At 38.9% G+C, this 25,865-nt stretch overlaps 1 protein-coding gene across 1 annotated transcript in view; it reads left to right on the top strand.

Moving 5' to 3' along the window:
* Positions 1-25,865, top strand: part of COL25A1 (collagen type XXV alpha 1 chain) — a 294,552-nt gene that overhangs the window by 250,384 nt on the left and 18,303 nt on the right. Inside the window, exons 19-31 of the mRNA XM_054295154.1 lie at positions 7,443-7,505; positions 7,984-8,052; positions 8,941-8,985; positions 10,963-11,007; positions 11,535-11,612; positions 14,562-14,585; positions 15,488-15,532; positions 17,104-17,148; positions 17,447-17,527; positions 18,270-18,332; positions 19,905-19,955; positions 20,315-20,341; positions 25,148-25,201. Of these exons, the coding sequence (XP_054151129.1) occupies positions 7,443-7,505; positions 7,984-8,052; positions 8,941-8,985; positions 10,963-11,007; positions 11,535-11,612; positions 14,562-14,585; positions 15,488-15,532; positions 17,104-17,148; positions 17,447-17,527; positions 18,270-18,332; positions 19,905-19,955; positions 20,315-20,341; positions 25,148-25,201 (690 nt within the window). The remainder of the gene's footprint in view (positions 1-7,442; positions 7,506-7,983; positions 8,053-8,940; positions 8,986-10,962; positions 11,008-11,534; positions 11,613-14,561; positions 14,586-15,487; positions 15,533-17,103; positions 17,149-17,446; positions 17,528-18,269; positions 18,333-19,904; positions 19,956-20,314; positions 20,342-25,147; positions 25,202-25,865) is intronic.

Raw genomic sequence — 25,865 nt, 5'->3', positions numbered from 1 at the left:
CTTTCTGTACAGTTATTTTGGATTGACTTTCCTGGGACTGTGCCTGAGCAAGGTTTCAGAAAAACCTGGATAAAGATAGGGGAATTTGAATCAATTTTATATCCTTTTATTTTTCTTTTGATGAAAGCAAAAGAGGTTCTAATTTTTTCTGTATCTAAATTTCTTATTTATATATACCTACTCAGAGATCTTATCTTCTAAAGACTAAACAACTCTCTGCTCCACAGAATGTATTTTTTTAAGGTCTAAAAGACTTTATACTACTTTCACCCAGTTAGTTCTGTTAGAAAAGAGAAATTTCAGAGGAAATGAGAGAGAATTTTCCAGCTGAATGCATAGAAGTTAGTCTCCTATTTAAAGTCTTGTAGAAAAGAGAGCAACTGTTGTTGAAGCTTATGTGTGTAAGTGCTGCTCTTACCATCTGGCAGCAAAATCAAAGGAAATCTGAAGTGAATGGTAGGTCTAAGCATTTTGGTTTGGAGTCAATGCCCTTTACTGCCTACAGGAAGGTTTGGTAAATTCTCCTTTTCTCCCAGGAGTTCTTAGGAAGGCTGTTCTTTTTCTAATTTTCCGTATGCATTTTCCCTTTTCTGTATTTCCACTCTTCTTCCTGTTTTTATCCCTTGATAGTGTTAACAGTAAACCTGCAGGGTGTCTCTGTCTCTCTCTCTACCTCTCTCTCTCTTCCCCTCTCTGCAGGTTCTGGGTGTAAATGGGAACTGATCTAAAAAATGGGACTTAGTACCCACCTTTGGTGGGCTGGGTTTCAGAGGTGTCTCTGTGCATTGGTAGGTAAAATACATTACACAACTGTGCAGTTGAGTATTTGCTTTCCATAATGGTAGTAGGTATACAAACATATATCTGTATATTGCACTTTCTTCATTGATTCCTACCTGCTTTCCATTAATTATGGCAGTAATCAATTGCATAGGGTAGACATTGAATTTCCAGGAACTGATTTTGAGGATCAAGGCCAGAAAATGAAATCATCATTAACATTGGATGGCTTGTATGTGTCAGGGGTGTAAGATCTAGATAAATTATTCGAGTTCTTATTGATTTCTCACAAACTATATCCTCCAAATCTCTTGTTTTCTGTTCTGGAAAAAACTAAAACATAAGGAACTGAAACACAGAATGTTGTTTCCTCTAAAGCTATTAATAGTTGGAAGACTGAGTTTATAAGAACTGCTTCACAGCTTATGTTTTACAACATAGCTTAATTCTTCATTGTATAAAAGAAAGTGCCAATCAAAGATTTTGGAAACAGTTTAACGAATTCAGAATCCAACACCCTACTGTATTCAGAAATCGAGTATTTTGTCATCCACAAAGAACACTTGACATCAGTAATCTGAAATTATTTCTCAAATACAAATTTTTATAAGGTCAGAAATAAGGCATGCAGTAAAGCTCCTTAGCTTTCAGAAAACCAAGAAAATTCCTTAGATTTGTCATGTAAGTCTTTTTTAACAGAAGCAATTTGGGGCCAAACTCTTCATCATTTAGCAGTTTGGTCATAGAAAATAATTAAAAATTAGGTGCTCATTGCAACAAGTATTTTTATTCTATCCTTAAAAATAGTTACCATGCTGACTTGGAGTATAATTAGCCTTAAAGCAAGAAGTCCCTTATATGATTAATGAATGCAGAATTAATCAGAATCATTACTGGCTCTGATAGCACTCTCCCAAAGCAACATACTTTCTAAGGAGACAGGACTTAAAAGCAAGAAGAAAATTAGGCTGACTAAAAAGCAATATATGTCATACAAAGTGAGGCTTGTTGTAAAACCTCAGGGTTTCAGCCAGGTTGTTTAGCCAGGTTTTACTTCCCTAACTCCAAATGAATCATAAAGTCTAAATGCGCTTTTGGAAATTCTAAACCACAATTGTTTTTCTAAGTTTAGAGAACGATTAGGGAGTAAAGATATTGTTTCAAATGCGATGAGTGAGCCAGACAACCTGTTTTAACTGGCAATTTCTGGAGCCAATTCTAAAGTGATATGAAAAGCCTTAAGAAAGACCTTATGAAATGCGGTTAGGGTTACTTTTTTTATCAGATTTCCTTGTACCTTGTTCATTTCCTTCTTAGGAGCTGAATACTGTAGGCATCCTGAGAGGAAAATTCCCATGGACGTCAGGCTATATATATATAAGTCCCCCTAATGCCCTTCACAGTGACAAAGTACTCTCTGACTTGTATAGTCTAGGGCCAGCTGAGTTTCTGAGAAATTGCTTCACTGGAGCTAAGTGCTGCACACAGAGGGAGGGCATGAGCAAGTGCTGCTCCACAGACCACCATGGATTGCTGTGCTACAGGATCCTGAGAATTTGGGCCTCACTACTCTCCAGAGTGGAGGAGCTGCAGTGTTCTGGTTAGATAGCAACCTCAAAAACAAAGTCGTTTGGACAGCAGGTGTCAACTTATGGAAAATCAACACAGGTACTCATGAACCAAATCCAATTTATTACAGCTTCATAGCTGTGCTTCAAATTATCTTGCATCTGGGTTTGGGGTCTTTTTCAATAGCTCTTCTATATATCCCCACCTTTGCAGGATTATTTTGGTAGTGTTAGGCAAGGAAAGGGCATCACACTGGTTTTGTTTTAAATATGCTCATAAGTGAGCCAGGGTAACACTGAAGACAATGCCCGGTCTCTTGGTGTTATTAAATGAGGACCCTTCCACATCAGTCCTCATCAGAAAGGAACTTTGGGGTCTCCCAAATTCTGTGACTCTTGAAGAATTGGCATGCTGGCCCATGCTTGACAGGAATTTTGGAGGTCCACTAGACTTGCAGAGAGAAGTTTGGAATCTCCAAGCCCGTCCAAAGCCATGTGTTCAAGCATGGTTGTGGTTTTCCTCCATCCCACACCGCTAGGTTTTCTGTTAATGGAAAAGATGGGGTGCATCCCCCTTTCTGGAGTCCTCCACAGAAATTCAGGATGCTTCGGTGTGGTTTGCCAACTCAGAGGTGTGCACACAGGAGCCTTGGCCTTGGTACACTTGGATTTCCAAGAGAATGCCAGGGAGAGATATTTGTGTGTGTCCTGCCTTGTGGCAGACCTGCCAGTCAGCCCATGAGGCACAGAACTTCCATGGTGCTGGCAGTAGGGCCAACATTGAACAAAGTCTTTCAGGACCAGTGAGCAGTGTAATAAAGGTCAGAGTTAGACATTTCAATTTCTCTAGTTAGTTCTAGTGCATAGCACTAGATAAGAATAAGGCTTGAAATTACATTCTCCTTTCAAATTCATGGTCTAAGGGTTGGTTTAGTCACATTTCTGTAGCATACAGAAAACACTGTAATAATCTGATGTAGCTGGAATATAGTAAGGTAACCATGGCACTTACAAGTGGGATGGTAATTTCAGAAATGGCTGAGAATTTATTTCATTGTTATAGGAAAGTTGTGGTTTGGATGTCTTCCTGCAGCGCAGGTTTCTTTTTTAGGAATTCATTGGTCTGGATGTGAAAATGTGTTGTATAGTCATTAGGAGAGTGATTAAAGGAGGAAGAAACTTCTGTGGGAAAACAGTGTTCCCAACGACTGCTGTTCTCTGCTGATTGCTGCATCAGCATAAAGCTTTGTATTTCAGCCACTGGGAGAGCAATAGGTGTGTCTGTGAGAACAAGGTTTCAAGCAGTGATGGTGATGTGTGTCCCAGCTGTGCAAAGGAGGCTAATTCTGACCAAATATGGTATTAGAACTACACTGTTAATAAACATTTGCCAAATTAGTGATGTTTAAAACAGAAACCAGCAGTGAAAATGTTATTTCAACTGCTCTAAAACCTAAAGCTGACAGTGAGAGTGAACTAAAGTGGTTCTTAGAGTTAACCTCTAGTATCAAAGCTAGCCTCTGCTTCAGCCCATGAAAGCTTTGATCATCATGAGTACCAGTTCTAATTATGTCTAGATAATAACCCTCATAAAAATCTGACTATCCTATGAAGTAAATAACAAGGTGACTTTTTAATATTAAATTCTGATTCTGCTCACATTGCACCAGGTTTTTACAGCATTTTAGGGCTCTTTTCTGCTTTGGACTGTTACAGGAGGTGAAAATGAACATTAACAATGTTTGTAAATGGTAGTATATTTGTTATCTGACCACATTCAGTATTTCCACAGTCAGCAAATATTTGAGAATTAAAATGAACGTGCATGGGGGTAGTCTCTTAAAGTATTAACACATAAACACACTAAAAATTATTCTTAATATCATAACACATCACTTCTGTAGACTGGAAGAAATTCACAAGCTTGTTGTTTTCTTTTTTAACCAAGATTCCCATGTTGTGATTAACACAGATTGCTCCAAGTCTAACAGTGGATGAAGTTTGAATGCTGAAATATGCCTTGTTGACATCTTGTGCAATGTGATGGTTTCTAAGCAGTGATTTCATAACTATACCAAAGGGTTAAACTAAAAACTAAAATGTGTGACAGAGCCATCATTTGCTGATGGCTTTCTATACAACTGCCAAACTGTACTTCAGATTACTGTATTACAGATTTTGTGTTGCCTGTCCCAGCTTTAGCAGGCAAAGAAGATTGCTGTACATTCTAACTGGATAAAACCTTGATTTTATTATAAGAAGTGGTAGTGAGATGTTTGGAAAAGTATTACAAGTCTTGGTGACTCTGATCCCTTGTATTCCTCCCAGCCTTTCACGGCAGCTAGAACAAATTCTGAGTTCATTTAAGGAAGAGACTTATGAGCAAGAGGTGCTTCAGTGAACACCAGAGCTGCAGTGTTGTCAAACCACAGTTGTTGGCCCTCCCAAGCCAGCCTTTACCCTTGCTTTCCTGCTGCTATGTGCTAGCTAAATCAAATATGTCATATATTTACAAAAAAAGCTAAAGCCTTTAAGTCTTAATTTTCTAACCACATTCCTGTACAGCTCTGGAATCCTTTTTGTGTCATGGACTAATCATAAAGGTCTTTCCCTTGCCTTTGCATCACCAGGACACCAGCATGCCTTACTGAGAGGAAACTGTTTTCTTTACATTTCACATATCACTGGTAGTGCCAATTTTGATAGATTCCTTTTTTGTTTGGTTGGGTTTTTCCTATCTGAGTGGCATAAAAGATACCATAAAGCACAAAGTCATCAATATTATGGCAGGATGCAGAAGTATACCCAATGAAAATTAACATTTTTACTTAATGCCTTATGCTGTAGTTACACTCAAGAGATTTGAAATATTAGAGAAGACATGGCTTAGTTTCAAACCATTCAAACACGTTGTCTTTTTACTTAGAAACTTAGTTCAGATGGCAAATCAGATCTGTTTTTTAATCTACTTATCCTCTCTAGCGCTGGGTAGAGGGAGAATTGCATGTTTTTCTTTATGTAGCCAGGTTTTAACTACTGCAGTTTGTTTCATGTGTGATAAGAATACCCTGTTGGATCATGTTCAGCTTGGCATCCACCGTAACTCCTGCATCTTTCCCAGCAGAGCTGCTGCTCACCCTGTCCGTTCCTTCTCTCTGCTGACACACCACTTCTTCCACTCCACATTTCAAAACATTTTAAAGCTCTGTGCCATATAAGACCTGTATTCTACTTATGCTAATTAAGCTGCCAACTTATACCATTATCCATTCCACTAGCTTTTGCAAAGCATCTTTTTCTTCTCTCTTTAGAGATTTTGGGGGAAGGTGGGGCTGCTTCTTGGACTTTGGCCAGGAGTTTTCTTGTAGTGTGCAACTGGTATAATCCTGAGCAAAGAAAAGAATTTGACTCAAAAACTGCATCAACCTTTGAGTGACACTTCTAAGCCTTACCACTGAAAAGAATCATGTAGTCACTGTGTATTTTTTCTGCCTGAAGTCATAATGAGCTGGCCAAAAAATTAGCCCAGGCAAATTCAGTATTAAAACAACATGGGGCTGTTGAGTACCCTCTCATTCTAAAATAAATGATTGGAGCTGCATTGTTCTTAATTTACTGAAATTGAAGTCCTTCCATCTGCAGTGACAACCTTATGTTACTCTTACTGGTGTGTACTAATATAAAGACTTGTAAACTCTTAAGTTTTTTTTCTTATGAGAGCAAAAAAGAAAACCCCACTTGCTTCTCTGTGACATGTTTGTCTTAGTTTATTTCTTTACCATATTTTGAATCACAGCCAGCTGGAACTTCATGTGAGAAAGCTCATTATTACTTGTATTTTTTTATAAGCTAAATGGGGGTCCCTGGGAGCTTGCTGTCATCCTTGATATAACCACAGGGAAGATTTCTTTGGCTTTGAACTGTTAATGATGGATTGCTGATGAGAGCACAGATGAATGTGCAAGAATACTTCCTAATTTGCTCTCCATGTGCAGTATCTCCATACCTGTATTTCTAAGGAGGGAAAGAGATGAAGAGAAATACTATTCAACTACTCAAATGCACTGTCTCTGTATATTGTCAGTAATGATATCACTACAGGATTATGATCTATCTGTCTTTTAGCTATTTTAAGAGGCATTTGATGGGTAAGTTTTAGTCATTAAGTTTAGGGATATTGCAAAAAAGCTAATTAAATAAATAACAATTGGGTTACATAACTGATTTTAAAATTTACGAGTTTGTGCATATATCTTCTTGGTTCAAATATATCTGAAAAAAATGCAAGATTAACTTGCAGGAAAGCTTATTCAGGGGATTTTTTGAAGGAAAGCATATGGCTTATTAATCTTGCATTGTCTCTCTTCAGACATGGAGATAGGTAATAAAATATGGCCTTACTCTTCTGCTCAGTGCTGCTTCTGCTGCAGCTCTGCTTGATTCTTGCTATTTGTCTGTCCTCTTTGTACAATTGAATGGGAAGGAAGGAGGGCAGAACAGAGAGGGAACGAGGAGAGCTGTGGCTCATTCCCAGCTGTTCACAGCCCAAGAAATTGTCTGGGCACAGAGAACGGAAGTATTTTACTGTCAGAATGAGGAGGGAAGGTACCATGGTACTGCAGGTTTCTGACTTGAAAGGAGACACAACACATCACAACAGCGCCATCTCCATTTGTCACTGCTTTGTCACACGGCATTCCTGCCCATCTATTCACATGCTGCAGTAGGAAACCACCTCAAAACACATCACTGAAATGAACTGTCCCTTTTAAATTTAGGAACACTCAGCTCTCTCCTCCTGCCTGCAGACTTGGATAATAGTTTGATGTGTTACATTACAGACCAGGTTGCGCATTAACATTCCTTAACCTCATAAACCCCACGTTTGACACCTTCTGCTTCATTTGCATCTAATCTGCTGTGTAGTGGCTTGCTGCAGGAATTTATGCTGATGAAAGTAACCCATGGCAAAAAGTACTTCTGTGTAACTGTTGCATCACAGCTGTACAGGGGAAAATACCACCCAAAATAAACTTGTGTTATTATACTTGTGTACTGCTAAATAAGTAACCCTCTCATATTGTGTTTTTAAAGGGTGAACCAGGTTTCATTGGTCCACAAGGAGAACCTGGGTTGCCAGGGCTGCCAGGAACAAAGGTAAGGGTAATGGGCCAATGCTCTGGTGTGACGACCCTGGAGCTGATGTCAAACTCAACTTTCCTCAGCAGGTAGCAGAGACTGAGGCTACTATTGGAGAAAATGTGAAAAGTCATGGACTGGTGCTATGAGATAGATATTCATGTAGGTGCCCTCAAAAAATGTGAAGGCAGATGTTACATCATAACTTTAATTAATGTCATCTTTTTTCGTGTTAGAATCCCCAAATCTAGTTGTTCAAGAGGCAAAATAGGCATGATTGAAGAAACTATATTTTCATAAACATGAGTTTTTTTAGGAAGATTACTTGAAACTTTGTGCAGGAAGCAGAATTTTGATACTACACACCAGATTCTGAAAATACAGATAGACTAAACCACTGTTTCTGCTGTTTGCTTGGTTTCTTTGATCCTGCTGAGTTGGTGGTGTGCTAAAGGCTGCCCAGTATTTTGTGAAATATCTGTGTCTGTTTCAATAGGGTGACAGAGGAGAGGCAGGCCCTGTTGGGAAGGGTGAGCGAGGGGAACCTGGAATCCCTGGACCAAAGGTCAGTCTGATTTTTACATTGGAAATGTTTTGTTAGTTTTGCACCTATGAACACATCTTTGCCTGCTGAAAAGTAGAACAAAACTTGGTGAGTGAACTTTTAAATGAAAATGCTGTCAAATGCTCTCCTTCAGTCCAGAAGACAATGGCAGTTTTGTGTTCACAGCTGTGAACTGCAGTCTGAATGGACTTTTATTTGGTCTGCAAAGTAAAGACACTACCTACATACACTGTCATGGAATTGGCCTAATTCATTCCAGATGAAGTACTGACCTCTGGGTCCCTAACTTTCAGCATTGAAGTTTGAACTCTTTGACCACTGTAGCAATTGAATGCAGAGAAAATCCATTTTGCATGCTGTTTTCTAACTCTCTAAGAAAGAGATCAGTCTAACTACTTTTAGCATTGTCTTAATATTTCCCCTGGTGTTGGTACTATCAAGTTTTTCTTTCCTGATGGATTTTGAAAACAATAAGGTTAATTTTGTGATCCTTGGCCAGTTAGTTCGTATTCACCTGAACTGTTAGACAAAAATGTTGTGATAACACTATTTTATTCTCCTTCTGTTAGAATTTTTAACTATCTTCTCTATCTCTTGGCTATCATTTCTCAGGAGAAATGGAATGACATAACTCATTCCTGAAAACCAGTGATAATGATGCCTATCTTTACTAATGCCAATACTACTTTTCCTTTGGAAGGGTGGAATCTGTGACCATTGCACTCTAGTGTTAAAGAATATATTGATCTGGGTGCTGTTAAAATAAATGCCTTAAAAATCATTATCTTGGGTATTTCTGCTGTTCCAAACTGTAGTTAGTGATTACTAATTTCTTTTTCTCTGCACTCCCATTTCTCTACCATTTTTCTCCTATCTTCCTTCAAACAGGGGAAAACAGGTGAACCTGGATCTAGAGGCCCCAAAGGGTCAAAGGTTAGTAGTAAAGAAACTGTCTTTAGGGGACCAATTAACATTTTTTGGATCAATTATTTGTAACATTTCTCTTTAAAAGAACCTGTAACAGTCTGCAGTGTTCTTTATAAGTGAAACCTTCTGACCTTCAATTTTAGATAAAAAGTTTAGTTATGTCACATGGGTTTTGAACACTGTAATTCTAATCCTTTTTCTGTTATAACATCCATTCCACTCTGCTGCTGTTTTCCTCATGCAACTTGGTTTCTCTCTGTGTAACTGATGTGTGTTAGTCCTCCCACATGCCAAGACCCAATGCTTGACTGTGCTGTTATTTGGTTTGCAATAATTTTATGGATCCAAATTCTGATGAGCTAGGAATCAGAGATATTCCAAGTACTGCAGGCTGAGATATGATGGTCAGAAGTCTGACAAAGGCAAGAGTTGTTGATTGTGTTGCTGCTTTACCTGCTTTAAAAAGATGGTTTTGATTATATCTTTCCATCCATTTATCTTTCTATAAATATAGTTGGTTCACATATATGGAGAGATAAAATGTATGGGTTTTCTATTACTTTATCTGCTGTGCAAATACTGTTCCCACTGGATTCCTTCATGTCGTATGAGAGATGAAAATGTCCTTGTGTAGGTGGTTATTGACAGGTCTGCTGTCAGAATAAGGGTGACAGGACAATGTAGGCTGGTGTGATACTGTTTGCAGTACTTGTAAGCTCCTTTAAGAGGGGCCTTAAGTGCTTAAAGATGTGATTAAACACGTGCCATTTAACCTCATTCATTCCCACCAGAAGGAACTGTTGGAAGGCAAGGGAACTGATGAGGGAATTAAAGTATCAGAGTGAGAGCAGAAAAGTAAATCCGCCTCTCATTTGACTACAGTTCCTGGGCACTTCCCCCACACACCAAAATTATAAATATACCCCCTTTAATTCCCTTTTTATCAAAAAAGGATATGTGATTTTCATTTTACCTGTATACCTGTCATGAAATTCTGGCCCACAGAAGTCAATCTAGTGGTGGGGAACTTCATTTTTTAACAGTTCCAATTTCACTAGCTTCTGCCAAAGCAGCACTGAAGGGAAAGGCAGATGGCACAACCTTGACTATGCCCTGCCACCAGCCTGCTCTCCATATGCCTTCATCAGCTCTATGAAAGTTTTGTGGTTTCTATTACCAGAAAGTTTTCTGTTCTGTTACCAATGGTGAATTAATAATTCTTCTCCTGACTTCTACCAAAGTTCTTTAGATGTCAACAGGAGCAAAATTTGCAGTTCTTACTCGTATTAATTTTGAGTAATATTAAAATTTAAATATAAGACCTTGCTATGAAAGTGACTGTGAAATGAATTGTGGCTGCTGGGATATGAATGCATACATGTTTGAAATTCCCTCCATCATTTGAAGCATATTACTAATAGCCAGGAATAAAAAGCTGTGTGTAAGCTGGTAATGATCTTCAGCCTGTCACAGAAAGGGCATCAAGAAACTCTAAATCTGAGAGTAGAGTTGTGTTTGTAGGGGAGGCAGTGACTCAGACCAGGGAAGTTCAGAAGGTCGGTGGAGGCATGATCACAGAAAGAAAAGTTTATATATTTTGAAACACATTTGAAGAAGTTTTTAACTGGTTTCAGACTGAGTAATTTCATTTCTCTAGTATTCTCTTCAAGCTTTTGATAGTAGTGTCATTAAGAATAGGAATGTTGCACAAATAATCTGCCCATTCTTTTGGTTCTTTGCAATTTTTTATTGCAGACCAATGCAATACTCTAATATTCACACAGAACCAAATGTGTCATGCTCGATTCTACCAGTACACAGATTTTGAAGGACTTTTTCCTTTCATTAAATAAGATTCACATTCTGTTTAGGATGAGAGGCCCTGTAAACCATTCATGTAAGAAAACATATTTAAAAGGGAAGAACTATGTGATGTATTGTCAAATGGCATATCTGTTTTTTTCATGTATCATTTTTACATAGGGTGATACAGGTGAGAGAGGTGACACAGGATCTGCAGGTCCACGGGTAAGTCTACTTCTCATCTCAGCTCTTTGTTTTGTGCCCTTAGACTCAGTCTGTGTGAACTGAAATTGTAGCAGTAATTCTAGTTAGAGCTCCAGATGAAGTTGGTCACTTGACACTGTTGGAACATGGCAGCTAACTGGACATTAGTATGACTTAACACCACTTGCCACTATTTGGAGCAGTCTGCAGTCCACGCTTTGTGGGCAGGGTGTTACAAGCCAGGTGTTCTGACATGGTTCACTGCCAATAGAGAACTAGAGTGTAGGAACATCCTTAAATGTCTCCCCTCAGAGGTTTTAATGTATTTCCTTTTCCACTGCAGCACAAGTCACTTTGTACTGACTTGCTTATTTATCTTTATTTAAAAAAAAAAGGTTTTCCTTCAAATTCTGTGTATTGTAGTAGTATATTGCAAGTACATTTAGATTGTAACACCCCACAATCAAGTCAAAGCATGTGTCAGTAGTTAAGAGCCTAAAATAGTCTTCGTCAGTTGTCTCAAAATTCTAATGGGAAATGTATTACAGGGACCACCTGGACAGAAGGGTGATCAAGGTGCAACAGAGATAATTGATTATAATGGCAATATCCATGAAGCTCTGCAGGTATGCAAACCTAATAAGGCTGAATTGGCTTTGTCTGGTCTGGGGAAAAGTCATTTAACAGCATTGTATTTCTCTTTTGCCTAGAGCTTGAAAACATTTTGTGTGCAAAAATGTTGAGCTTATTAATCAGGTATCACTTTCTATATTTGGAAACCAGGTTTTCTGTGCTAGAAAAACTGTTTCCCTGATACAAATTAGCTGAGTGAATGAGTTTCATGTTCCCTGGAGAGTACTGACATCACCTAATCAGGAGGAAACTAATTCATTGTTGGCTTTGGTGTTTAGTGCTGAATTAATGTAATAAACCAGATACACAGTTTCAACAAAATTGTCTGCTTTTCAATTCATACAATATTGACATTTCTTTTTTTCCTTGTTTTCCTCCTCCTCTTCCTGTAAAATGCAAAGAGCAGAATATTTGAGATTTGGAAACCATGTAACATGGTTCCATTAGCAAGCTGTGAATTCAATCAGCAACTTGAGTACATTAAGTAGACCAAGCACCAGTCTTCTCACTTATTCATTTCTGGAAAACCTATTTTGACTGGTGTGCAGAAAAGTGTGGAGGATTAAAGTGGGGTTACAAAAAGAATGAATGAGTGTTTGCATAAAAGCAAAGGACCAAGATGACATATGTCATTGCAGTCAAGGTGATTTACATTGCAGCATACTCAGATGCAAATTCTGTGCAGTAGAACTCCACCAAAGTGAATGGCTTGCTTATGTGAAACTGAAGACTGGATTTGGCTCATTGTGCATCTGATCACTTTCTCACTGAAGCCACTGAACTTTTTTCTTGCATTTACGCAGTGGGAGTGGGTAAATGTCTGACCAGTCATTTGGTTTCCAAGATGCTTTCAAAAAATAAAAAAACCTCACTGCCTTTACTAAAATCTAAAAGCCTGGTATGTCACTAAGGCTGAGTCTGTTCTTTCATTGTGTCTGTGGGGAGGTCTGCATAGACATGTTGTGAGGCTCTGCATTATGTTTGCCTCATTTGGTCTGCTTGTTAGGGACTTCAGACACACAACTTTCAGTCATCTAAATCCCTCTCCAAGTTATGTGCCTAAAGTAGCCTGAAATTCATGTTGTGTGTTACCAGCCAGAGATTTAGCAGGGGCTTTAGCCTCTGTATCTCCTGTATTCTGTCTTTGTATACTAACACTCTGGCATCAGTGTTAGTTTCAAGCTTCCTCAGAAAAGCTGCAGCACATAAAGCAACCTTAAAAGTGGACTCAAGCCTTCTGCAGTGGTTGAAACATTCTAGAAAGCCTTTATCCCATTGCAAATCGTTCCAAATGTCATCACCTTCTGATCCAGGGCAACAAATAATTGATATTAATGGGAATGGCTGTGCAAGGAGGGTGTAAGTAAGATTATATAGGATCAGTCAAAAATATCCTTGCCAAATCCAGCTCAGTCCTTTCAGATGGCAAACACCCATTCCTAAGTCTCCTGGTGCCACATTCTTAGGGGCTCTGAGATTTGCAGTTCTCTCACAATAGCACATGAGAGCTTCAGCTCAACACTGAATTGTGAGCTTGCACAGAATTTGGCCTGCAGATTTAAGAAGTTGGCAAGAGTTTGCAAGAAACAGACTGCTTGTCTCTTGCTAGAATTCAGTAATAAATCATGAAACAGGCTAGCAAGTTAGTTACTTTGCCTTGTGCCTCCTATTCAATCTCATGTGCAGTCTTAAAATTGTCATCGTGGTTTGAGCAAGACCCCTGCTGAGAGTACGTGGTTTTCACCAGGAGGATCAAATGCAAAATTAATCTCTCTGTCAAAATTGCTCTTCACACCTATTCTGCAAAATTTCCCAGGGCAAAAAGCAGTAGTTTCAAACGTTTAATCTTTGTGGAAACTACAGCATTAGATATTAAAATATCAGCCACTGTAAAGGGATCCGAGACTGTGAACGTGTAAACAGTTCTTTGCAATGGCTGTTTTAGGTTTTCATACCTAGATATGCACATACCTGAACTTTTCAGTGTTTTTAAAGTTCTGGATATATTTCCATTAATATGCTGAAATACAAAGAATATGAGTATATTAAAGCCATGTGCTAGAAAACAACTTTGTTCAGGTATTTTGTATTGAGTAGGCTCCAGATCTTTGCCAACAGTACGTATTTTTGCACTGACATGTGGAGATTTTTTTTACAGCTTAAAACAGAAGATCTGCAAACTTTTATTTGCACATTGGATAATAATTACAAAAGCAAGATACTTCTTGTTCCATGTAGGCCAGTAAGTTCTTCACATGCAAAAGGAAAGCATGTATGAGCTGCAATATATGGGAGTTCTTCTCTGTTTAAAAGTATAGACATTTAAATTCCATTTTAATACTTTTCCACTTGCTTTTAGATTATTTGGTTAAAAAAAAACTGCGACAGGTCAAGGTATTTTGCCTCCTTCCACAATGAAAATATCTTTTGTCTTTCCAAGAATTCAAAGTAGAATTGTATAAGAAAAGTTTATATGGCTGGGTTGTAGACTGGCAGTTTTGGATTTTGAACTGCATTTTTATATGAAAATTGATGTTACAGCTCCACTCCAGAAGTCATGTTTGTTAGTTAAACATTGGTGCAAATCCTGCAGACATTACAAAACATAGGGCTATGTTTATAACATTTGGTCAACTTCAGACTCCAACACAGTATGTTTTCTTTTGGAAGCATTCTGCTTAGATTTTGCTATTTAGTCATTGTTTATTTGATCTCTTGCATTGTACAAAAGTACTGCCTTCATCTAATTCCCACAGAAACCAAGCAGCTAATACAACACCATGATTTAAAAATAACAAGGGTTTTATTAGTGCTTTTGAAGGCATGGTGTCTCCCACATGCAGCATGGGTTCTGTGGAGATTATAACTGTAGGAAACAGAATTATGTATGTCATTGTTTAATTCTGTTACTGACAACTCTTGTTAATACCTTTTGCCAACAGAGGATTGCCACCCTGACGGTCACGGTAATTCATTACTGTTGCATGACTTACTGTGTGCCATAGAACTTCTTTGTGCTGCAGCATGTTCATAATTCTGCTAGCTCAGGACATGTCTTCATTGGATGTCAACCTGGTTCATCATAACATGTGTTGACTTTTTGCTTGGTGTTCCCATAGCAGAGGACCCATTGTTGAGAGCCAACAATGGAACCAATTCTGCTCCTTCTGAATTAATGGCAGAACTTCAGTTAATTTACGTACGAGACTGGGAAAACACATTCTTTTTTGTTTCAAGTTCTTCTCTGCAAGATTGCTGTTAGTTGTATTTTCCCATCTGGACATACCCTTTCTTTGTATTAATGCAGAGGATTTTTAAATGTTGTGGGGTTATTTTTAAAGCATCCCCACTATGCACCATTCAGACCAGTGTTTGATACATGACACTGTGTCCACAGCCTGAGGTAGAAATTAAAGAAATGGTTACAGTTTATTCCATGGCAATTTCACAAAGCACTGAGTATCCCCAGATGCACTTTGCATCTTCCAGCAGAATCCTCTTTACAACTGGTTGGAGATTTCTTGTGGTCGCAGATTATTTTGGATCAGGCAGTGAGGGCTGGCAAATATGACTGGGTTTTGGTCTCCCTTCCATTAGGGGAAGCAGTGCCATTTCATCAATAGGAGCAGAGGATTTTATTATAAAATTTGAGTTTTACTGTTATTTTAACACTGTTTTTTGTGGTACTGTTGTTGTTGTTGAGAGCTGTATAGGTTAACAACTTGTCCATAACTAGTCTTGGTTCCCTTTGTGTTAAAAATCTAACCCATTTTGTTACAGTAGCTGTATTAACATTCACCCTGTGCTTACATGACAAGTTCTTCAGGAGTTGATTTGAAAGATGAGAGGTTTGTGTGTTTCTTCTTAGGGACCACCAGGACCACCAGGACCCCAAGGGCTGCAAGGGCCAAAGGTGATCTTCCTTACTTTACTCATTATATCTTAAAGGTGGAGTATTTTCTGGGGTTTTTTTAAATGGCGTACATGTACAGGTAAATGGAGCTTTCCAGCACAGTTGTTTAACTGTAAATCTATCAAATATGGCATGTTTCCAACTTTATATCCAGATTCTTGGGGGGTAGCTTTCCAGAATAGGTGCTTTGTTTGGTTGCCACACAGAGATGATTAACTAAGGACCAGCAAAATTAATTAGTACTGAAAGAGTGCAGAAGCATCTCACTCAGGGATCGGCACTGAGGTTGCTCCCAAGGACTTTGCAAAACAGCCACATAACCAGACAGTGGCTCCCATGCCTCACTTCTGGCTGAGTGGGAGTGAGGTGGGCAAAACTGTGTGCCAGACCACTGGCCACCATGTGAGTGCATGTGAATGCAGCTTTCTGTCACAGGGACACCCACCCAAATAAGTGCAGTATTGCCTAATGTCAGTAAAAATTACAGTGTACAGATGTGGGCAGGAGCCTGGCTGGAAACCCAAGCCTGCCAATTCCACCTGGCTGGTGCTTAGAAGTAGTACAGAAGGGTTTGTGAGCAGCCCACACAGAGACAATGAGTACCATATGCTGCACTCTTCTATAAAATTTAAATAATAAATTTGCCTATACTCAAAAAAGAAGTGTTGAAGTTAGTTAACTCTCCCTAAATGCTTTTAAACTATTTGAGATGTTTCTCCTATTTCATAAATACTTGATACTGCATCTTCTCCCAGTGTCTCTATGCTATTCCAAGAGCAAATATGTGCATTTTCAATAACAATACCAGACATGTCAATTTTACACTTTATCCAGTATTTCATGTGGAAATACATCACAGTACACATGTACATGGTTTTGAGAAATTATGAGAAACAGGGTTCATTCTGTGTGAAAATTGATAATAGAGTATACAGTTAAGTGTGTAGAAATTGCTTTTTTGCATTATCATCTACCCAGCAATTCTGCAACATGGAGTATGCAGTAAAACAGAGAAGTTGGAGTGTGGGAGGGGTTGTGTTCCTTTCTATAGGTGAGCGTTCTCATTCAAAATTTACAATGTAAAGCAGAATTCAACATCACAGGAGCTTGTTTCTAATGTCATTGACTCCATCCATCACCATAACTTGCTCCCTTGGATCATGGTACCTAGGAACTGGTCATAAGACAATGTGGTAAATGTGAGCTCCTTCACTGGGTGATTTATAATAGGAAAAAACAACATGAAGTCCCTCTCTACCTTCCATAAATCAGGAGGCATGAGTCTGTATTTATCTTGGTAGCAGGCAAAGTTTCCATTGGATTGGGGTCCTTTCACTCCTTGGATTTTGTCTTCTTTTTCTTTTCTTTTTTCACTTGTGTGGCCTTTATACCACCCAAACTTTGTGTACAGTCATAATCAGGTCAGCTGTTTATTTAATATAGATGACAAATATATGCTTTTGACAGAATATTCTCTAGCTTTGTTGTTGTTAATTATGGGAATTTCTCTGGCTCTTTCCTCTAGTGTCTGGGGCAGGTAGGATAATCCAGTTCTGTCTTATCTCTTGCAGGGTGAACCAGGATCCCCAGGAGCTGCAGGAGCTGATGGAGAGCAGGTACATTTTGTGTAAATCATATAGTGAAGAACATGTGGGCAACTATAGGTTGTTTCAAGAGATTATTTCTGTGGTTCCAAATTGTAACTTAGTTTTCATAATCTCAGTATTAGGATTATAATGAGTAATAAAGATCATTATAGTGCTGCTGCATACTTCATGGCCTAATAGTGCCTGCATTTCTGCATTCTGCTAGCAAAGATATAACATGCACTTGACTCTCCTTGTTGGGATCAAAGCTAGAATTCTGTTGATGTCTAGCTTTTTACTTGACTTGCTGAATAAGTCCATATTTTAGGGTCCTAAGGGCTCAAAAGGAGACACAGGTGATCCTGGAATGCCCGGAGAAAAGGGAGGAATTGGACTGCCTGGCCTACCAGTGAGTATGAAAACTTAATTAATTAATTTTAGCAAAAATTATATTATTTTTTTCTCTCTTCCATTATCAGGAATTTCTAACAGTGCTGATAAATTGCAAATGGGACAGAAAGCACTGGGGAGAAAACTCTGAGATTGTTTCACAGCAAATCTAGGAGGAGGTGTAAGATTGTCAGAATTTTTCATTCCACTTACAGTGAAACAAAAATACTGTTTCGGGTAGAAAGAGATTAGTTGGCAGGCTGACCAAAGTTGTACCTCTCTTGTAATATATAGGACAACTTGGACAAGGAGAAAGGAGCTATGATTAGAATGGAAATTTTAGGTGACTTAGATTGAGGAGAGAGAAAAAATGCATGAATATTTATGGGATGCATTCTCCTAAATTGTGTGTATATATATGTATGTATAGATTTATATACATACACATGAAATTTCTCAGCAAAAATAGGAACAATTTCAAAATTGTATCCATAGTACAATGTCATTTTGTCATTTATGACAATGAATTGTCATAAATATCATGCCACATATGACAGCTATCGATATAAAAGCGTATGTTTATATTAGTTTAAAATTGTTTTTAAAGTACTGCCAGAATTTTTTAAAGGATTTCCTTTACATGTGTGCTATGTTTTTCTTTTTTTAAATGATAATTATTTGCCAATAAATATTATCATTTCTAGATTGGTTGCTAGTAAGATTAAAGCTGTTTATAAATGCTGTTTTGTAATGATTTTTAGGGAGCCAATGGCATGAAAGGAGAAAAAGGAGACGTTGGTTTGCCTGGTGCCCAAGGTCCTTCAGTAAGTCTTAGTGAGGCATTGCAATGAACACAGGAGTCCAGCAGTGGCTCTCCAGCTTCTGATTCTGAGCAATACTTGATATTCATGACTGATCTTTCTGAGAATAAGCAGACTTCTGGTAATAGAGCTAAATACAGTTTAAGAAATTTTAAATATGTAATTCGTGTTCTGCTCTGTTCTGTGGTTATGAACAAGTCCTGCCCGCTTCAGTCAAAGCCTTCTGGCTCTGTAATGAATCAAAAGATAAATGGGGAAGAAAGGAAAAAACCCAAACAAACCATAATCTCTCTTTCAACACCTTATACTCTGGGAATCTCAGATAGTCCAGTGAGAACCAGACTAGACTGACTGCAAGTGTGTGACCCAGGGTAGTGAGCTAGTTGTATGAGACCAGACATTCTCCTGATTTTTTTTTTCAAAGCATTGTAAAGGCATTAAAAACAAACAAACAAATGCAAAAGCCCAAACAAACTGCTACATAGTGCCTTTATGGTGTGGGTGACTTTGATTATCAGAGCACAGTAAGAAGAGAGACCTCAGAGCAGAGGTTATGGTCTCAGAAGCCATAGATCTGAAAAGTCAAAGAGGCTGCCCTGTGCCATTACAGGACACAGGAGGCACCCCACATCTCTGAGTTTCTTACTATGAGGAGAAGATTAGTTTGTTAGAAATTAATTCACTAATTCATTCATCCTGTTCTGCTTGCTTTCACTTGAAGGAAGACTTACAGTTTTCAGGAGATTTCACAGGTGGTGGAGTCTGTGTTACATTTCAAAGTGCTCCTTGTTGCTGCTCTTGCTGCCACTGACAGCTGCTACAGCAGTGCATGAGTCTGGAGACCTGAATTAGCATCCTGCTGTCCCTCTGCAGGTTATGGCAGCAACCCATTGGGAGTAGGTTCAGGAGGAGAGGGGATACTAAGCTGGATATATCATCATGAAATTCTTTCCATGGATTTGTTAGGAACATGGAAAACCAGTGCAGAATATGCATGCACTAAATGCTGAGCAACCTGATTACCTATTTTAATGACCTCAGAGAATTTTTGGTACAAGTGGGCTAAAAGAAATAAAAGGAGAGACAAAGGGCAATCTTGAAATTACTCCAAAGCCCAGCTTGAATTTAGTATCTTTTCCAGTTGTCAGTGTTGAGGGGGAATAAAGTAACACATCATCACCTTCTAGCTCTGTAGAATAAATAGTACAGGGGAGAACTACAGAGCACATACCATAAAATATTAAAAGTTCAAGTATCCCATCTCAGTATTGTTTGTTTTACGGGGATTTATTATTTTTCCCCCATAGTGTCTTAAAGTGTATCATAGACCCTAGGAATAAGAATCTGGAGGCAGGCACGCTGCCATATGGCACAGGCAGATCTGCACTTTGGGTACCCTGTCTTTCAAATCAAAATAATTCCCATTGCTAAAGCCCTGTCTAGATGTGCTGTCAGTGTTCACTGTTGCATAGCTATTTTTGTAAGTGCTTGCCAGCAAGGGTCAGCCTGACTTCTGGTATTTCTGTGGGAGTTCTTTGCTCTGCATGATTTAATACCATTGTTTTTTGTCTGTAGATGATAGGACCACCTGGACCACCAGGGCCACATGGTCCTCCAGGCCCCATGGTAAGCTTGGGAGGAACAGAGTGGCTAGAAATGGTCTATGCCCTCTTGCCACTTCATTGCCTGCTTACTAAAAGTGTTATCAGAATATGTGGCCATTGAAGAGAGGATCTAATTTGTAAATCTTTGTTGCATGTCCTGAAATTCTTTGGAGGTGGAGAAACAAATTGCACACTTGTGTTATTGTTAACATGCTAGTGATCTGGTTCATCCTCAGAATCAGGTGTTTACTGTTGCTTTATTGACAGCTGCTTTTCTTTTGAGACTAAAGAAATATAGGGGTAATTTGTATCCCTACAAAGCAAAAAGTCAAAAAAATTGTGGTGTATTTTCATAGTGAAAAATGTTACTTTTATTTTCAGGGACCTCATGGACTGCCTGGCCCGAAGGTAAGTTAATAGCTGTAGTGAATAGACAAGCTCTTTATGCCTGCAAAATGTCATGTTTTGCTCTTGAATGCATGGAGCTGTGTTTTGTCATACCTCATTTAATAAACATTTCTGATATTCTTAAACCTTAAAGCAGATTTTCATATTAGCAGCTTAAAAGCTTTTTAAATTGTCTATGATTGTTTCTGAGTAGTATTTCTCCTCAGCATCAGCTGAGTCCACTACAATTTTTTGTATGAATATGAGGAATGTGGCACTAAATTATTTGGCTTCCTGTTTATGGGCAAGCTACCATTGCCCTTGGAATTACTTTGGAATACAGAAGCATGTTGCAGGCTTGGGAAATTAAGTCAGATAAACTCATCTTCGTTTATGCTCGTATCTCCTGCTTCTTCCAGTCTCCATGGCCTTTGTTAGGTAACAGGGATTTTGCTGACCAGTTCCCTCACATGTCATGATGGTTCACCATCACAAACAGATGTATGCATTTTTGTGTTTTCCAAACTGGATTCATGGTCAGATAGATCTGCAGTAAAATTTGAACATTTTCCATAGCATAGGTATTCTTTAGGGACTCTCTTAGCCCATCGGGACAGCTCAGGAGAGCGGAAGTGAATTTTGGCAGAGTTGGAGTATTTTAATTTGTGCCTTAATTCAGTAGTCACCAGTAAGCTGAAATTCAGCATGACACTTTATTCATTAAGGCCAGTGGTCTTGTCAGGCATGATCGTTTAAATCATTATGGGTCTCTAATCACACCTTTCTCAAAAAGTAAGGAAGACGAGGAAAGGGTGTTTTTGTTTAGTTTTGGGGATTTATTTTGAGGTTTTTAAAGCTGCAAGACAGAAAATCACAGGTTTGACCCCTTATGAGACTGTATTACCTTGGCTCAAGAAACCTAAGTCATAAATCATTTTTTGAAATCAAGTATGTTCCATTTTAGCACCAGCCCTGCTTTACCTCAGGCTTTTGGCCTGAGACTCAGGCTTTTGAGGGATTTCTCAGGTCTGTTTCCAAAACTTCAGCCTTTCCAGTGCTACTGCTCTGAAAGTCACATCGAGTCAAATAGAATGAGAATGAAGAAATGGCTACTTGGGGTGCAAAGCAGGCAGATGAAGTCTGGAGTTACTTAAAGGAGCAGACTGCATTCTACTGAGATTTTTTTTTTTAATATGAATATAATATAAGGTAACATAATACATCAAAGGGAAATGTAGCAATGAGGCCATGGGGAGCAGTCTGGATGAAATACCCATGTATTTCTGTTTCCCAAAAGAGGCAGGTGTGGTCAATACTTTCTTTGACTGAGCAGCCCTCATGCTGATGCAGTTTTTCATTATGAGACAATGATTGAATGATTTATTGGCAACTCTCAGCCCAGTATTGTCATTTTAGTGATGTTTAGTGTAATAGCCTGTGCATAATTTAATAACCACAACAAGTGCCATTTCTTACATTGTTAAAATTTCTCTGTATGAACACAGAAACCGTGGACCTCCCAAATGGCTTGGCATTGTGCAACCTGTACTGTTTCTTTTAACTTGTTACTGTTTGTTATGTATGCTTAAAGGTTTAAAATATCCTTATGTAAGATTTTGCTGCAAATTCCAGTTTACTGTAAGGAAAAGTATTGCTTCCTTCCAAATGTACTTTTCAGGAGATCCCACTGTAGAAACTTACAGTTTTGAGGCTTACTTTTATGAACATTTTCTTTCAGTTTGAATTATCTGCATAGGGTGGTTTATGGGATTTGAAGAATTTCCAAAACCCCCTGAAACTCATGCTTAATTCAAACCATCTAACTATAGTGATAATTATTAGGAAAATATTTTAAAAAATCTGTTACCCATAAGTTTCCTGTAGTTTTTTTTACACAGAATTTAAATCTCAAGCAGACACCTCCCAAGTACTTTTGCCCACTATTAAATCAGTATGTAAATTGTCAGTAAGCTGAGAAAGTTGAATTTGTTTCAAACTGGAATTTGCAGCTACTTCTGAGACTGGCTTCTTCTATCCCAGCTTAAACACCCATTATAGTACCAAAAATCTGGCATTTATACTTTTACGTTTAGGGTGAACCAGGGTTAAATGGTCTTAAAGGATTGAAGGGTGAACCAGGTCAAAAGGGTGACAGAGGGCCCCTTGGTCTTCCAGTAAGTAAAAAAACCCAACTATTCAATTTCAGTGCAAATCACAAACATCTCTTTCTACTCCTCATGAACAACTCTGATTTACTCAATAGCATACACAGAATATACCATGTTGGAGCAGAGCATCAGTCTTGTTTTGTTTTGTCCCAAATCTGTGCTATCATCCCAAGTAATGTCCTGTAAAACCCAGTGCTGTCAGGTTTTTTTTTGTTGTTGCTGTTGTTGTGTGTCAGTTGAGAGTGTTCAGTGTCACAAGGATGTCATCACCCCCATTGCATTAGTCATGCTGTTGTTATTCAAGTATGTTGTATGGTGTTTCCATTAAAAAAGGAGTCTTCCCTTTCCCCATCTCCTCCGTTATTCTTCCTCTTATTGCCCTTCTGCAGTTCAAATTGAGAGTCTGATTGAGGAAAGCTAAAAACTGATTTAGGGAATGGAGTTGCATTTTTTTAGGGATTTTTTTTTTCCCCTGGATTCTTATTTTTGCCTTGTTCTTCAGAAAATTGCCATTCTGAGTGTTTGGCATGAATTTTGTCTTACAAGTGAAAAACCTTAAAAATATGGAAACATCAGAGTTCTTAAAATTTAGGTTGATAAAATAGAAAATACTTTATGTGTTTGAAAGCCTTCTGAGAAGGCAGCTTTATTTTTTTCTCATAAAAAGTTAATTTTTCCTCTTTGCTCTTGTTATTGTATGAGGATTGCTCCCAGTGATGACATTGTTAACAGTAAAATGGAGAAAAAAGACTTAGCTGACCTAAAGGAGCACAAACCTCTCTGATTAACATTTTCAAGAATTATGTGCAGTGCCTGTGGACAAGGTCAGCGTCACTGAGAATTTTAATTTATTTTGAGAAAAATAAAACTCATTTTCACATTGACAGTTACATCTCTGTAGAGTGTGAGCTTTGGAGGCCTGAGCATATGTTCTGGAAATGACTGTAAGGTAGAAGAGACTCCAGAACAAAAAATGCTATGTTTTTCAAGTTTACACAGATCTTGTCTTGCTCCTGCTTGCTACTTCTAAATGTCATTTTCAGGAGCAAAGTCCGAGCGCTTGACGTTCCACAAGCCGGCTCGTGTTACTGAGTCGGCTGGAGATTTTGCGTTTGCCTGGGGGTCGGTTTGGTTAGCTGTGTTGGGCGGGCGGTGTTCCCGGACGGTTCCCGGTGTGCCCCGTGTTATTCCCTGTTATTCGCACGGAGCCCACGAGGGGTCCCCCCGGCCCCAGGGATGCTCAGGCTCATCGCCCGCCGCTGCCCGTGCCTGGGAGCGTAGCGGGAAAACAGGAAATGTCATTGTCTCCCGGGCTCTTGGAAATCAATAAGCCCATTGTGGTCGGGACCCACATTTTGTTGGCTGCATAATGCAGTATTCTTGCACTTAATATTTCCTATCGCAGTTAACACACATTTTTCTTCCTTTGTGTGTACTATTCAGTATTGTCGCTATTTACAAATCAGATAGCATGCGGGTAAATGACAAAGTAAATATTTGTGTGTTCAGGCTCAAAAACACCCTAACATCTGGTGTTTGTAGCGCTCCTACAGCCTGACAATATTCTGCTGTAATGTACTTCATGTGAGGGCAGGGGTGGGTCGGTGATGTTACACTGAAGTGAGAACAGAATCAGGCTTTTGGTGTTTCATGTGAATTTTTAACTAACATGCTGTAGTAATGTGGTACCCACTCCAGAACCCTGTCACAGCGTGTACTGTACGTTTGAATTGTGTTTATTCATCAGCACCACTTACTAATCTCACCTTCTTGTCATTCGTGTCGTGCCCATCATCCATGCTTCCACCTCACCACACAGGGAGCATCTGGCTTAGACGGGAAGCCAGGAGCCCGGGTGAGTCCCTTGTCTTTGTGTCCCCTTTGTGCTTCCCAGGCTCTGCCAGCCAAGCTCGTCGCTGCACTCAGGAAGGAAGGCCAAATGCTGCAGGCATTTTCCATGCTGCATTGGAGGGGGCTTCAAGCACGTTCTTAGGGCAACGTGTATGGGAAAGAGAATGTAATTCTCTGTAGAAGGAGCTCTGAACCTTTAAAAGGCAGCTTAGTTTTGATTTTTGGTTGGACAACTGCCTTGGTTGGGTTGCTAGTTTCCCTGAGTAAGGTTAGGGATTTAGCTTACAAGAGAACAATGCTAATATGGAATCAGTGAAGGAGATGCAGATGTGCTGAGGTTCATCTGCACACATTGCTATGTTACACATCAGAGATGTTAAATCTTTTGCTTTCTTGAATCTATGCAATGAAAGAGTTATATCTTGGAAGTAAGATTCTCATTGATCCTTGCAATAGCTAAGTCCGTCTTACAGGTCGACATTTCAGTTTAAAGAACAGTCAATTTTAAAAGTAAAACAATAATTTAAAATATTTTTTTGACCCTTCAATCTTCTTCTAATCAATTTAAGATCTTTGCAAATCTGATTGCTTCCGTGGATGTAGTGAACGCCAATAGAACACTCTGCCTTGGAACAGGAGAGGTTGTAGGTGGAGTTTTGAAAGCCAAGTAGATTGCATCACAGTTAAATCCAAATTTTCAACCAGTGAAGACTGCTTCCATGTTAGTTCCTGTGTACAAGACAGCTACTGAAACTAAAGAGTTGTAAGAAGAAGCCCTCGCTCTTACCCTCTTTGTTCCTTTTTGCAGGGCATAGATGGCCCAGTTGGTCCCCATGGCCCTGCAGGTCCCAAAGGAGAGAGAGTAAGTATGTGTTCCATGTGCTCCTCCCTGCAAAGTGGCTGCCACAGTGGAAAAATGTCATATGGGGACACCCACTGTGCCTAGATGTTACAGAACAGAACAGTGTCTCACCTGTAGAGGAGCAGCCCAGAACTGGATATGTGCTCTACTCACACACACATTTATCTGTTTGAGATTGACATTGTAACTCATTAACTTCAGGGGAGTTTGTATTTTGAAATGACTAATCAGTGAGAAATTGACTGGACTTTCTAGTTCACAGTGCCACAAACAGAACATGATTTTCATTGGTTTCATTATGTTGTGCAAATTGAGAACAAGCTGGTACAAAAGAAGATAGTGTGATCTGATTATATAAGAATGCAATGGCAAAAAAAAAAAGGAGTATTTCTCTCCTCTAGTCACTTAAATGTTTTTATCCGGGAAAAATATCTCCAGCCGCTGAAATATTTAAGCTTTTCTTTTTTTTTTTTTTAAGCTTAGGAGATAGGAGCCCTGCTATTTAATTTTGAAATATTCACAGTAAATTTTCTCACGTGGAAATATGATAGGAACTCTAATATTTAACTATAATCCTGTCACCTTTAACAATGCAACCATCAGTTGTTACAACAAACCAGAAGATGATATCCTAAAACCTCCGGGAGGAGTTACCAGTCCAGAA

Source organism: Melozone crissalis, unplaced genomic scaffold (assembly GCF_028551555.1).
Source record: "Melozone crissalis strain CALT ecotype California unplaced genomic scaffold, PUWL_Pcris_2 ptg000006l_1, whole genome shotgun sequence".
Taxonomy (NCBI): Eukaryota; Metazoa; Chordata; class Aves; order Passeriformes; family Passerellidae; genus Melozone; species Melozone crissalis.
The sequence above is the reverse complement of the archived record's forward strand: the minus strand, read 5'-3'. Positions and strand labels throughout refer to the sequence as shown.